The following is a 12,357-nucleotide window of genomic DNA, read 5'->3' as shown; positions in this document are numbered from 1 at the left end:
GCACACATAATACCTTCTCATGCACATACAAAACCTCCTCATGCACATACAAAACCTCCTCAGGCACATATAAAGCCTCCTCATGCACATATAAAACCTCCTCGTGCACTTATAAAATGTTCTCATGCACATTTAAAACCTCCTCATGCACACGTAATACCTTCTCTTGAACATACAAAACCTCATTCACACATAAAACCTCCTCATGCACATATAAAGCCTCCTCATGCACACATAAAACCTTCTCATGCACATGTTAAACCTCCTCATGCACATTTAAAAACCTTCTCATGCACATTTAAAACCTTCTCATGCACATTTAAAACCTCCTCGTGCACATATAAAACCTCCTTGTGCACACATAAAACCTCCTCATGCACATAAAACCTCCTCATGCACATATAAAACCTCCTCATGCACACATAATACCTTCTCGTGCAATATAAAACTAGTGCACATATAAAACCTCTTCATGCACATTTAAAACCTCCTCATGCACACATAAAACCTCCTCATGCACACATAAAACATCCTCAAGCACACATAAAACCTCCTTGTGCACATTTAAAACCTTCTCATGCACATATTAAACCTCCTCATGCACATTTTAAACCTTCTCATGCACATATAAAACGGTCTGGTGCACATATAAAACTGTCTGGTGCACATATAAAACCTCCTCATGCACATAAAAAAAACATCATGTGCACATATAAAACCTTCTTATGCACATGTAAAATCTCAATACTTACACAAAATGTGTCATTTCCAGAAGAGAATATCCTCCCTCTGTCCACAGCACAAGCTGATCGTGCTCCTGATTGAACCTGAACTTTTTGTCCAGAATGGCATAGATGTGAAAGGTGAACATCGGGACATCAGGAGGAGGTCTGACTGGATTTCGATCACTTTGGGAAAAAAAATTGTAACAGTATATGTTAATGCAATGGAAGCAGTTCAAAAGTTGAGTTCAATACAAAAATCCAGTGTTACAATTAAAGTTTTAACCACACGTCTTCTGAACTGAACTGAACTGACCGTGTGTTTTGGGAGGTTTTTGTGGTCTTATCTGCTGCCTTAAAGCCTTCTACACTTGACTGATTGTCACCTCCACTCTTTCCAGTCACAGCTGAAGCATAAGACTTTGGCGCTGTACATTTTTCAGTGGTTGAATCTTTGGGAGAATCTGATAATCCTGCAGAGAGGCCATCCTCTTTAGGCTCTGGATTCTGTTCTCTAGCTGAATCTGATGATCCTGCAGGGATGCTCTCCTCTTTATGCTCTGGATTCTGTTCTCCAGCTAAATCAGACAATGCTTTTTCACCGTCTGCATTCTCATTTTGCTTTGAGGAAGTCTGGGCATTCTTGCTGTCTTCTAGTTTGGGTTCAGGTTTGTGCTGGTCTTGATCCAGGTGTGTTTCAGGAGCACTGTTAAGGCCAGGCTGACTCTTTTCCTCATCTTTTTGTGGCATACGAATGTCTGTCTGAGTCTCCTGGTTGCTCTGACAAATGACCAGAACTTGTTGTTCAGTGTTGTCTGCTGTTTTCAGGTCATCAACCATGTGTGGATCCACACATTGTGTGTCTGTAGCTTCCAAAACCTCCATCTTGTCTTTGTCTTTTGAGTCTGCTCCTTCTTTGACATTTGTAGGATTCCGCTTTCTGTTTTGATATCTCTTCTTCCTCATCTCCTTGTCTTGAACTTTTCTGCTCAGATTGCTTGGTGTCTGTTTCTGGAAAACAAAATATTTAACACTTTAATTCAGATAAACAAATCTTATTTTTGATTTTAGAACTGTCGCAACAGTTCAATCGGCCCTTTATTGGCGCTCTGATTGGTCCTCTGACCCACCAATCCGAGTCCCCTCTTATAGCAGCCATTCCAGAATTTAGCAAGAAACAAAGTTGGCCCAAACGTAAGCTCTAGCAAAAATTTTTGAAGCATTTCATTTATTGGAATAGCATTTGTATGCGCAGATATTAGCTGAAAAACTCATCAGTTTCAGTAGATATGAACATTTCTGCCAAATTTTACAGCTGATATTTTGGCCACACATATCAGCAGGTTTTACCTTTGTCCCTATCACAGCATTGGTTTGTTCCTTTTTTCTTCCTCATTCATTAAACCTCACAGTCCATCAGCTTATACGACATAATCGCTACCTTATTTCTCTTTCGGGGACTTTTGGTTGCAACATCCTCTGTTTTCTGGGCCCCCTCCTGAGATCCAGGTGGGCCGGAGAGGTCTGCTGCTCCCTCGTGCATCTGCAGGGGTCTTTTTCTTCTCAGGGGTGTCCTTGTTCCCCTGTTTTCTGTCCCTGCAGACAAGATCATTAAATCATTCATATACAAATCTATGACTTACACCTACTTTTGGACTCTTTTGTTCTATCCCATGTGTCATCATTTACCTTAATTTGCATTTAAAGTTTTTATTGTGCTTGTTTTGTGAATAATGTGTGCTTATGGGTGTCCACCAGCACTGGGACTTAGTGCAACATGAGCGCCCTCTGCTGGGGCTCCTGCAGACTTGAGTGCCTCAGTATCTTCAGATTAGGGGTTTGCACACATTAAGAGAATGGAAACCATTTATTAGATGCATACCCAAAGGTTTTCCATCACAAGACTCATGATTTCCGTCATAATAAAAGCCTTTTAAACTCTGACCCAATCACCAAAAGTCAAAGAGGTTATGGGTGGATGGGACACCCTAATTCTAAATACAAGCACCTAAAATAAATAATTTGTTTATAGGTTGTGTTGCAGCAATATCCTTCAAGTTTACACAACGAGTTTTAGCAATTTATCATCTGTGGTTGTTTAATAGCCTTAAGCTGTAAAACTGTAACTATAAAGTACGTAACATTACACAAAACTGTATTTTGTTATTGATGAATGCAAATGGAGTCACCCCGAAGAAGTACAGCAGTGCAAACTAATAATTTTGATTGTAATAAGTCCTGTACTCACCTTTCTTTACAGCGGACAAGTTAAACAGCAGATCTGTCCACAATAACCACCGACAACTTAAGAAGCGTTTGTTTGATTACTGTCTAACTATAAGGGATCGTCGCTAAAGCTAAAGCAAAAGCTAACGAAAGCTAGCATCGATCGATATTGTTCGATGTAACCTCCGTTTTTATCAAGCCAACACTTTCATCAGTAATATAATTATTTAATTTATAAAAAGTTTACTGCCAGTTTTACATCGATAATTACATTGTGGTTAAGACTTTTCGTTTGTGATTCAGTGATAAATTTGTTGATGGTCTCTAAACCTGAAGTTAGACGTTTCAGTTTCGTTTCTCTCAGATTCTCAGCAAATAAGAAACTAATGCTGCGTTCAAGTGCTGATGGGAAGTTTCTATTTTGATGTTTGGAAAACGAAACTTCTTTTTTTGTACTTGCTATGTCTATTTCTTACTTATTTAATGCGTATATTTTAGTCTTTTTTACTGTTTATCAGAGTTTTTGCAGTATAAAGGGTCACAAATTGGTTGAATACATGAAAACAAATGTACACCAAAGTACCTTTGAGTCATTCAGATTTCTAACAAGCTCTGATATTTATGCACTTTTAGGCTCAAGTTGAATGTTTTTTTTTTGTTTGGTTTATTCTCTGGGGTGTCATGGGACTAACTGAATGAACACCGGCCAATAGGGCTTCCCACTTGATGAGTTTTATGTAATTTGCTGTGCTGTGTTGTTGCTGTCAATGTTATTCATGTTTTTATGTTTTTTTTTTTTCTCTTAATGCAGGAGAAATCCTCCTTGTAGGATTAAAGACTATCATATCAATCCAATATCATCATAATAATCCTTTTGCTAGGCATGATTCTTACATAGACTCAATATTTATTGCTATGTTAAAATTTGCATGTTGTCAAGGCATTGAAACACTCAGAGATTGAAAAATCTTCACATAAAAATCAAAAGATTTTATTCAGGAAAATGTCTCAGATAAATGTGAAAAAATAAAACACATGCCCAACACGGTTTATCATCCTGGATATCAGACTGAATCAAATCTTTAGAGCAGATAATGACAGAGGAAGCGATGATAACTGGAGGGTTGTTTTAGATTTCTGCAGCTATGAAAACAATTTTTGGGGGCATCTGATTCATACCCAAAAAACCTCACACTTCAAAGACTGAATTTCCAAAGTCTTTGACTCTAACAACCAAAACCGATAAACAAATTCTGATTCCTTTAGAGACATCTAGTGGCAAAGCAGAGTATTACAAGTTAAATGGCTTATTTATAAGTAGATTAACCTGAAAATCCAGGAGGGTTACCAGAGGTGATCCAGAAAGAAAATGATGGATGGACAAATAAATAAAACTGTGGTTACATCCTTTAATGACTGCTGCGTTTTTGAACGGAAGTAGAGCAAAATTTAACTTTTAAATTTAATTTTTTTCAACAAATCTTCTGTCTCTTGGTGCTTGTACACTTCCACAAAGGCAGTACTCCAGTTAAACGGCCTTATTGATTGTGCATGTAAACACACTGAGTGACTCCTCTGCCCCTCCTGACTCAGAAGTGTGGCCCCACAGGTATCTTGACTCTCCGGACCACGACCCTGGTCCTTCTCCGCTGAGGTTGACCTCCTGCATCCGTCCCCGGCGCCCCCGTCTCTCCTGTCAGTGATCCTGGAGGTCTGGGTTCACCCCGGGGTGCTGCGGGCTTCCTCCCTGATCTCACATCGTCCACGAAAGACTCGACACGGTCGAACTTTGAGGTGAGATCAGAGAGACGATCCTTCAGGATGTTGAACTCCTTGTAGAGATCTCCCAGAGCGTCTGACAGCGGCTGGATCCTGAGAGACGAAAAGCACAGCAAAATCAGGAAAACATGGACTGATGGGAAAATTCTTTAAGGATATTGAATGATTTATCTTTCAGACTGGGTCCTCACCTCCCATAGTCCGGTAGAACTGTGTTGTGATCGTGCAGCAGCAGATCTTTGACCTGGGTCATGATGGCATATTTCCAGTTATCTAAAACCAGCGTGAGGTTGGCACATCCTCTGGTGTTCACTCTCTCTGCTGCAGAGGAATCGAGCAAAGACTGTTAGCTCTTCATCGGTCATATTTAGGAAAAAACACAACTTTAACAAGCCTGTTTTTCACTAAACTGATCTTTAATTGAGCTGCTAAGTTTAACAAACATTTCATCTTAAAATACAAGTCTCATTTTGTGATGTCACACCTGGGCAGGTGCATTCAGACAAACAAAAATTATACATGGACACAGTCAAAGCGCCATGTTTCCTGCTTGTTTGGTTACACCACAGGTGTCAAAGTCAAGGCCCGGGGGCCAAATCCGGCCCGTGGAACGATTATATCCGGCCGTAAGATCACATCATATTGGTATTATAACTGGCCCACCAGTATGAGGTCTGCAGATGTCCTCCAGTATAAAAATGTAAACTTCAACTTGATTATTTAAAATATCCTTGTTAAGCCATAAAAATCTGAAAAAGTAAAAAGTAAGAAAAATGTCATAAAAGTCAAGAATGTGGGAAAAGAAATTAATTTGTGTTTTATTTTCATATTTTCAATTTTGCATCTCAAGATTGAAACTAAAACTTATTATTCTGACTTTTCCTTTTTATGCCTTGACCTTTTCAACTCATAATTTGTACTTAATATCACATTTTTATCTTTTAGTTTCCCAATTTTAAATTCTAAGTCATATTTTGACCTTTTCAACTCCTTATTTTGGCTTTTAAAAACATGAGTTCATTTTTTTTCTCATATTTAGACATTTTAAATGACTATTTTTTTTTTATATCATATTTTGACCTTTTACACTCCCTGTTTGGCATTTAAGTCATATTTTTAACTTTTTAAATCATCATTATGAATTCTAGCTCATATTTTGACATTTTCAACTCCTATTTTTTGGCTTTTTAATCCCTTATTTTGAATTATCAGTCTCACAATTTAAAATCTTAAGTCATTTTGGACTCTTAAACTCATGATTTCAAAATTGATCTCATATTTTAACCTTTAAACTTATGATTTCAACATTCTCCTCATATATTTGCTCTTTAATAACTTTTTTTCTATTTTTAATGTTGTGTTCTGATCTGTTGAACGAATAAATTGGATTTTTATCTCAAATTTGAGCCTTTAAATGTATCATTTTTACTTTTTTGAATTTCCAAATGATTTATCATCAGTGCTGTTTTTCATATTTTATTACTGGTGTAAATGAGGTTGACAGTTGGACCTGAATCCTGAATCCTGCATCCCGAATCCCGAATCCGGCCCCTGCTGTGACTGAGTTTGACACCCCTGGTGTACACAGAATAATGGTTACTAAAACCTGGAGATGGAGCTGTTTAAAATATGGCAGCGGTTGATTTTTCTGCAGTTATTACAAAAAAAAAAGTGCATCAGTGTTTTTTCTCTTGTCTGGCAACTAAATTAAACATATATGAGGAAATGCATGCCTGATATTTTCAGATGATGGCAAGTTTCAACTTGCTTGGGACGGTAAAGGCAACCAAAAGAAATCTGAGGACACTTGCTTGTTGCATTGTTACTCATTATCCCCAGCCCTGCTTAGGTGTAGGACTAATACACTATAACGCATCGTCATGGAGTCGTCTGGGTTTGTGGTGATGCTAAAACCTTCTCTTCTTTGACTGTTCATGTCATAATGATTCGTAGTCTCTGAAAAGGAATTAAGTGACAACGTGCAAATATTAAAGGGTCATTTCAGCTACTTAAATTTGCAGAATGCTCTTACATGTTTAAAAACAGTGTGGTCCTTAAGTGTTGCTTAAAAATGTGGGGATAAATAAAGACAGTTGAGGGTATAGAAGAGAAAATGCTCTCAAATCACTGCTTACCTTCGTTCCTGAAGTCCAACTCTGGTTTCTGTGAGGTTTTCTGTTTCTGAGCCGCACACAGAGTCAGAAAGAAGACGAACAAAAGTCCGACTGGATTCATCTTAAAACCTGCATGTGGATGCAAACAGAGCACCTTAACTGCTGTCCAAATGTTATATAGTATAGAAAAAATCTGTTATAAAATGTAGGAAACAAACCTGCAGTCAAACAATCCAGAGAGGACAGAGCTGAAAACTCTCTCCTTCAGTTTATTATGAGCAGATGAGGGAGGGTCTGCAGTCTCCACTCCCATCTCAGACTCAGCATCATATATCAGGACTTCAAAGTCTAAGCTGACCTCACTCCCTGGTTTCCATCATGAGCTGTTTCTTAATTCACAGTTTTAGAGGGATCAGAATAACATGAAACATGTTTGAGGATAATTCCTCTCAGCAGTCCAGCTGACACTTCTAATGAGGGCGAATGTGCACGGAGGAAGAATGATGAAAATCCATAAGTAGTCCACACTCCTCAGTGTGATCTCAGTCCTCCGGGACCATCGGCAGACATGTTTGAAGTTTTAAGGTCATGTCAGACTTACACATTCCTGGTCTACATCTGGTTTACATCTGCAGAAGGCGGCTCACTGACACCGGACCCTACCTGTTAAAGCTGATTATGGTGGAAAGTCACACACCCAGGGGAGTCACAGCAGTGACTCAATCAGAAAATGAACGGCACGTATCAGGCTGAGCAGAAACGCTCGGACTATCGGCAACCAGTCATAATGAAGCTACGTAACTGGTAGATCAGATTTAATGATTCTGATCACTGATATATTGGGTGGTCAACTGATGATCTAGAAAGGAGATGCTGGGGTGGAGGAGGGTTGTACAGATAATTGCAAAATAAAGGAGAAATGGGCAAAATGGGTTAAAAGTAGAAAAAATGTTTAAAAGAGACATACACTCCAAATATGAGTTTTAAAGGACAAAAGAGTGGCAAAATAGGTGGAAAAAAGCGAAAAGTGGTTAAAGAGTGGCAAAATGATTGGCTTAAGAAGTGAAAAGGGTTAAAGAGCCGCAAAACATGGTTGAAAGTGGCAAAAAATGGGACTAAACCAGCAAAGTTAGGTTGTAAAAAGCAAAAGACTGGCCAAAATAGTTGGATATATGTGAAAAGTAGTTAAAAAGTAGCAAAAATGGTTGGATAAAGTTCTGATAAGGGTTTAAAAGTAGAAAAAAGGGTTAAAAGTGGCAAAAATTAGACAAAAGTGGCAAATATGGGTTACAAAGGACAAAAAAGTGTCATTAAACTTGTAGAAAATGGTGAAAAGTGGTTAAAAAGTGGCAAAAATTGTTAACAAGTTGAAAAAATTGGTTTAAAGTGGCAAAAAGGGGACAAGAGACGAATGTGAGTTACAAAGGGCAAACGAGTGGCAAACATAGGAGGAAAATTGTGAAAAGTGGTTAAAAAGTAGCAAAAAATGGTTAGAAGTGGCAAAAAATGGACAAAAAAAAACCAAATACAGGTTACAAATGGCAAAAAAGTGGCAAAAATTGGTATGAAGTGGCAAAAATGGATGGCTTAAATGGTGGACAGGGTTCAAACTTAGCAAAAACTGGTTAAAAGCGGCTTTCAATGGGAAACAAGCAGAATATATGGGTTACAAAGGGCCAAAGTGTCATTAGATGTGCAGAAAATGGTGAAAAGTGGTTAAAAAGTGGCAAAAATTGTTGACAAGTTGTAAAAATTGGTTAAAAGTGGCAAAAAAGGGACAAAAGAAACAAATCCAGGTTAAAAATGGAAAAAAGTGGCAAAAATTGGATGGAAATTTTGAAAAGTGGTTAAAAAGTAGCAAAAATGGTTAAAAGTTGCAAAAAAGGGACAAAAGAAACAAATACAGGTTAAAATGGCAAAAAAAGTGGCAAAAATTGGAGGGAAATTTTGAAAAGTGGTTAAAAAGTAGCAAAAATGGTTAAAAGTTGCAAAAAAAATGTGACACAAGCAGCAAATATGAGTAACAAAGGGTAAAGAAGAGGCAAAATGGGTGGAAATGGTGAAAAGTGGTTAAAAAGTGGCAACGAATCCAACACACATGCATTACTATTATCAGTCATTTACAGCTAGGGAGGGCCCGTTCACTGGGTTCATCAGGGGCTCAACCAACTCTGGGCGGGCCTCTGTCAGCCTAACTACACATTTCAATAAGACGAGATGAGGCAAATCACCACACATAACTCACTTTCTAAAACTGTACAAGAAAACATTGTTCTCCCACTTCAATAAAAATATCTCATTTATTCCCACATCAGTAAACCTCCTAAACCCCTGAGAGGGAGGACTAGCTCTCTCTGTTGACTACATTTGTGATCTGTTTAAGTTTTGTGTCTGTAAATGTACTATTTACGTGGCAGCCGTTTGCCCAGGACAATCTCCCTCTGGACAAAATCAATAAATTTTAAGTCATTCCTGATTCAAACAGTTTTCCAGAGGTAAAAATTAGTTTTCTTGTTGATATAAAATAATCACAATGATTGCACCAAACAAATGAGTTAATTTTCAAAGATTTGTTGCCTGTGAACAAAAACAGAGTACAGTGATTTCCACATAATTTTCAATTCATGTTTTTTATCATTTTTGAAAATAATGGCTGTCTTGTTGTTAAGGTGAAAGTGAAAAAGGACCATCCAGATTGTTATCAACACAAAGTTGAAAAGCCAGCATCTGTGATGGCGTTGGGTGTATTAGTGTCCGTGGCATGGACACTATGTGAAGGCTCCATTAATACACAGAGGGACAAACAGGTTTTCAGCAACAAATGCTTCCATTTAGAAGATGTGTCTTTAGAGACATCCTTGCTTATTTCAGCAAGACAATGTCTACATGAGTTACAACAACATGGCTTCACAAAGAACAAGAGTGGGGCCTAGACTGGGCCTAGACAAAGATGCAAACCCTACACTGCTGAGCAACTTAAGATGTATGTTAAGCAAGACTGGGGAAGAATTTCACTTCAAGGATCAGTGTTTTTAGTCACCAGACGCTACGGTGATGTAATAAAGTGGTTAACAAGCTCCTGCTCCAACCTTTTTGGAACTTCTTCCTGGCTGAAACTCAGATTATGTGTGTTTAAATACAGTTTGGAAATAGCACATAATCTGTGCTGTATTTAGTTGAATATAGGTTAAAAAGGATTTGCAAATCAGTTGTTCATTTTTGTTTACACATTGTCCCAACTATTTTGAAATTGGGGTTTATAAAAACAACTATTTAATCCCAATTATCCCACTAAAGGTGTTCTATAATAACAGTTTATAATCTGAGTCTTTAGCCTTTCCTGATTGGATCTAAAAACAGCAGAAAAAAAACACAACATCATCTGCAAAGAAGAATTCTTTGTTGTTTTTGTGTTTTTTTATTTTTGTTTCAAATCCAGGTCAACAGCATACAACTCCCAGGATCCTCAGTTAGCTCAGAGGAAAGTTCAAGGACCTGCTGTAACTCCAAGAGCATGCTTGCTCAGCAAACGGCCCCCGGATCGATAGAAAAGGAAAAGGTCACCGCCGTCCGTTAGCATGACATCAGATTAATCGCTCTGGAGGATTCACACAGAGGGGTGCGGGCGAGAATGATATCAAACTGCAACAAAACTTTTTTTTTTTCAAGCATTTTCAAACTAAAACTAAAAATAGATTCTCACTTCATCAATGGAATTACCGTCAAGCTCTTAGAAAGAAGCACACATCTCATAAATACTAAACCTGCAGCTCGAGACTCGCCCTCTGATCTGAAGAGGTCTAACTTTCCCCCAGAACACCAAACAGTGTTCGTGATTCCCTCCTGAAAGTTGGATTACAGCCCGTGAAGCAGTCATAGTATTATCAGGAAGAATAAGACTATGGCCTTAAAAGATCAGAAAATGTCTGAGTGCATCAGTCAGCAGCAAACACACCAAAGATGTTGATTAAAAAGGATTCTGCTGAGGCAAAACTCCAAAAATCAAGAGCAAAAATGTAAAAAGATGGGAAATATTAAATTGTCTTCTTTAGAATCTTATTGTAGTCAAACCGAGACAAACTGCAGATGCATCCAAGACCTTTTTCAGCCACATAAGTCGAATATTTTATGGTTCTAGACATCATATTTGAGATGTTGTTCAGCTTTTATGTGTAGACGGTTCTCCATCTGGTCTACAGGTGACAGAAGAAAAAGCACAAGTCTAATCTGGCATCACACTCAGAGCTGTGTAGCGACGCCCGTTGTGTGTTTTTATTTTTATGAATGAGTGCACATTAGCAATGTTATGAGAGCCTCAAAGTAATGTTTTTATCTGCCAGATGTTAAAATATTAATGGTGTGTGATGAGAGCTAAAGTTTTGCACTTAAATGATGTGGAGGTTTGGTCCCAATTAGAGTTGAATGAAAGAAATCTTCAAAACATGCTGATAAATAGGAACAAATTTACCATTTTTCAGTGTGCTTGCTGCTGACTGAGTGCATTAAAGCTTGAGTTTGCTAAAAAGAGGTTGAAGCCAAACTTGGTGACCACTTACAAGTGGAATATGTGGAATAAGAAGGTACTTCCAACAATTTGTACTCATTTAAATCTAGGGTTGCCAACACACTCGACGATTTAAGGGTCTGTTTTGCGACAGATTTACCTCCTAACATTTGGAATAACTCGGCCTGATTTAAAGGGATAGTTCAGGGTTTTTTTTTAAAGTTGAGTCAAATGAGGTACATAGCAGTAGTAGTGGTATAAGCATCCAGTGATTTCAATGAGTATTGCTTCTTTACGAAGGACTTGCCGGCCAGGAAGCTAAGCAATACAGAGTAACAGATGGGTCAGCTTCTTCCCAGAACTTAGTGAGTTCAGGGCCACAAAAACAGAGTTGGCTCAAATGAACCCGCAATCAAAAGTGTTTAAGTGCTTTAATTTTTACCCAGAAAGCCTTTGGGTTTTTGTCACTATTTTGCAATACAAAAACACGTATCCTGCATTGCAAAATGGTTACAAAAACACAGATTCAAAATCGTCTAGTGTGTCACCAGCCTCGAAGAGGTTTCTGCCCCCTCTGAACCACTCTGCTTATTTATCTTAAAGGTAACATTTTTCAGATTAATTGACACAGAAAAACCTCTATTAAGCTCTTTTAAGGTGTAGTTACAAACTTGGTCATGTTGATTCTAGTATCTCTAGTTACAAGATTTAGGTGAGCCATGCATGGACTGTATATAAAAGGTGGATGCAGCTGCTGAGACTTCACCTTTTTGAACTGTTTTCTAAAGCCTCCTGTTCAAGAATTCCATAATTGTAAACAGTTTTTGGAGCGAGCTGTGGCAATAAACCTAGGTGGCCGCATTTTGATCCGTACTACAGGGCAGAAACGATCAAAAATGATACAATTAACCAACTAGTACTTCCTGCGCCGACTACCAAGGTGTTCAGCTAAGTCAAATTCAAATTCAAAATTCAAATTTGAATTTGAGAATGGGGGCTGCACAGTGCTGCG

The 12,357-nt window shown here is 38.2% G+C and overlaps 1 protein-coding gene across 2 annotated transcripts in view; it reads right to left on the bottom strand.

Moving 5' to 3' along the window:
• The window catches only part of rnf213b (ring finger protein 213b), a 50,698-nt gene extending 47,663 nt beyond the window's left edge, over positions 1–3,035 (bottom strand). The window contains exons 1-4 of one of the 2 annotated variants that reach the window (XM_041815408.1): positions 2,971–3,035; positions 2,164–2,318; positions 1,039–1,733; positions 753–908 (exon numbers count right to left, since the gene is read on the bottom strand). In XM_041815408.1, coding sequence (XP_041671342.1) covers positions 753–908; positions 1,039–1,733; positions 2,164–2,265 — 953 coding nt within the window. In that variant the 5' untranslated portion in view covers positions 2,266–2,318; positions 2,971–3,035. Of the gene's footprint in view, positions 1–752; positions 909–1,038; positions 1,734–2,072; positions 2,105–2,163; positions 2,319–2,970 lie in introns of those variants that run through there. The other variant, XM_041815409.1, reaches the window with a different exon arrangement.
• Positions 3,036–12,357: the final 9,322 nt, after the last annotated feature.

Source organism: Cheilinus undulatus, linkage group 20 (genome assembly GCF_018320785.1).
Source record: "Cheilinus undulatus linkage group 20, ASM1832078v1, whole genome shotgun sequence".
In the NCBI taxonomy this organism is placed as follows: domain Eukaryota; kingdom Metazoa; phylum Chordata; class Actinopteri; order Labriformes; family Labridae; genus Cheilinus; species Cheilinus undulatus.
The sequence above is the reverse complement of the archived record's forward strand: the minus strand, read 5'-3'. Positions and strand labels throughout refer to the sequence as shown.